The sequence below is a fragment of the Bidens hawaiensis genome, unplaced genomic scaffold (assembly GCF_021521415.1).
Source record: "Bidens hawaiensis isolate Kalapana, Puna unplaced genomic scaffold, B.hawaiensis_p1.1 tig00005510_1, whole genome shotgun sequence".
Taxonomy (NCBI): Eukaryota; Viridiplantae; Streptophyta; class Magnoliopsida; order Asterales; family Asteraceae; genus Bidens; species Bidens hawaiensis.
Genome location: NW_027491355.1, coordinates 621145 through 623639, shown reverse-complemented (window position 1 = coordinate 623639; position 2495 = coordinate 621145). Strand labels below are relative to the sequence as shown.

Below are 2495 nucleotides of genomic sequence, written 5' to 3'. Positions count from 1 at the left end.
ACTCAGCATGTACCTTTTACCGGTGTATGATGCAGGTGTAATAGGGCCACATATATCTAAGTGTACCAACTCAAGAACATCATTTGCACACCATTTGCTCACACTAGGGATTTCCTTTCTAGTCTGCTTCCCCGTTAGACAATTTCCACACACTATACTGTCAGCAGTTAATTTTGACAGATCCCAAACCATTTCTTTCTGTTGTAACATAATCATACTCGTCTTACTTATATGCCCCCATTCTTTCATGCCATAATTTAGCCATATCTTCATCATTTATGAAATTACAACCATCAGATATATGACAACTAGAATTTCCAACATCTTCACAGAGTGGGAACATTCTATTTATACTCATATGACTCTGAAAAATCATACCTTTTTCTGGATGGTACACTTTGCATAAGTCTGATTAAATGAGGAAAGACAAACCTCTCTATTGAAGTTGTCCAATGCTTAGAAAGTAATTCTTCAAATCAGGGACATAGTACACATCATTGATCACAAACACTGCTCCATTCATAACAAGCTTCACATTACCTTTCCCACAAACATTCATTCGACTGTTGTTGCCAAGCCTAACCGAGGTGGAAAAGTTCTGATCAAGTTGAACAAACTTCTCTCTAATGCCACACATATTATTTGAACATCCCGAATCTGAAAACCAAAACGAATTTTTAGATCCATCATTTGTGTGAACAATGTAGCAGTTTTCTTCTTTGTCAACCTCGACCATTAACATTATTTCCTCACCTTCATCAAACCCAGAAAAGTTTGCCTCCTTAGAGCCATTAGAGCCTGGACACTCATATGCTTAGTGTCCTAGTTTGTGACACTCTATCGTCTCTTTATTGAAGGATGACCTTCCTCTTCCATGTCTTCTCCCTCTTGGACTATACCTTCCTCTACCACGTCCTCGACTTTCGGAACCATCATTATCTTCAATCTTCAACGCTTGTTCATCCTCTCTGTCTACTTTCTTGAACTTTTGCTCATTAACTACAAGTGAGCTGTGTAGTTCATTGATAGTCATTTCATCAATGTTATTTGATTCTTCTATTGATACCACCACGTACATGTACTTCTCATATAGAGTTCTGAGAATCTTTTCTACGATCTTTACATCCGGCATCAATTCTCCATTGCTCCTCATTTGGTTTGATAAAGTTAAAAGTCTGATTTGAGGGAGAAGGTCCCGTTGAGTTCTTAATAATTATAAGATTTTTTTATAAGTTCATTGAATAAGTTCTATTTACTCAATAAATTTTCCCCTCCTCTTTTGTTTGTCCACCACTTTTATATTTATAGTATACGTAATAATTCATTATTATAAGATAATATAATAATAAGAAAAAATACGTAATAACTCTAAAAAACGTTCTGATACATCTCTAAAAAATCGAAAATAAAACTAGGAATGTTTGACGAACAGTATAAAGATAAAGAATCATTATTATTTCGACACAAGAAAAGGGTGTGAAAAATCCCTTTCTTGTGTCGAAGACTAGGAAAACTAATAACCCAACCAAAATATTCTGGTATAGTCTCACTTGTTTTCATCTCCAAAATCTCAAAATCCCTTCTGAGCTTTTGTAACATTGACCTCTTTACTCTTGCATTTCCTGCAAACCTCTTCTTCATCGAATCCCACACAGCCTTGGATGTTCACCTATCTAAGATCTGCTCAAAAGTGACTATGTCTATCGCCTCATATAAGTAATGCTTTACTTGCATGTCTCTTGTTCTCAGCTCTTCTAATTTCTTCTTCTGAGCATCACTTTGTGCAATACCAACGCCCGGTTCGATAATTCCTGGTTCAATGAGATTCCATAGTTGTTTTGCACGCAGCAAATTCTCCATCATCTCACTCCAATGCTCGTAATGCCCATCGAACACAAGAATCTTCATCTTCTCATCACCCATTATTGTAACTTTTCTTTAGCAATTGAGGAATTTTGCTCTGATATCAATTATTGTATTGGATATCACAAGCAGAAAACAATAAAATTCAAATGCTTAATTTCATTAACTTGCCAAACCGGCTATAAATACACAAAGTAGAAACGTAAACATAACGGAAATAAACAAACTAAGAAATAAAAAGGGAAACAACTGTTTAACGATAAATCAGCAAGAGACTAGGTAAACTTGTGACTATTCCTCCCACGTGCAAACAAAACTCCTTTATTCAATTTTAAACCAATAGTAAATAACCACCAGACTTATAATGATACTTGCAATTTACTCCTTCAACCACCAGACTATTAATGTTTACAGTATACTATATTATGAAATCATATATTGTTCAATTACAACGTGAGATATAAATACAATACAATGACTAATATATAGGGATATTATTAAATATAAATTATATGCGAGCTAATTATGTGGAGACAACCACTCCAATGTATTGACCAAACATGATTTGTTCTTTCATAATCAATTGATTTGATTACATTCCTTTATATGCTCCCGCAAGATGTACGACCATA

At 34.7% G+C, this 2495-nt stretch overlaps 1 protein-coding gene across 1 annotated transcript; it reads right to left on the bottom strand.

Moving 5' to 3' along the window:
• Positions 1–436: 436 nt before the first annotated feature.
• On the bottom strand, positions 437–1153 carry LOC143630027 (uncharacterized). The gene is made up of 2 exons (XM_077099139.1): positions 910–1153; positions 437–798 (listed from the first exon to the last, which is right to left on the bottom strand). Exons 1-2 carry the CDS (start codon positions 1151–1153, stop codon positions 437–439), a joined length of 606 nt encoding a protein of 201 aa, XP_076955254.1.
• Positions 1154–2495: the final 1342 nt, after the last annotated feature.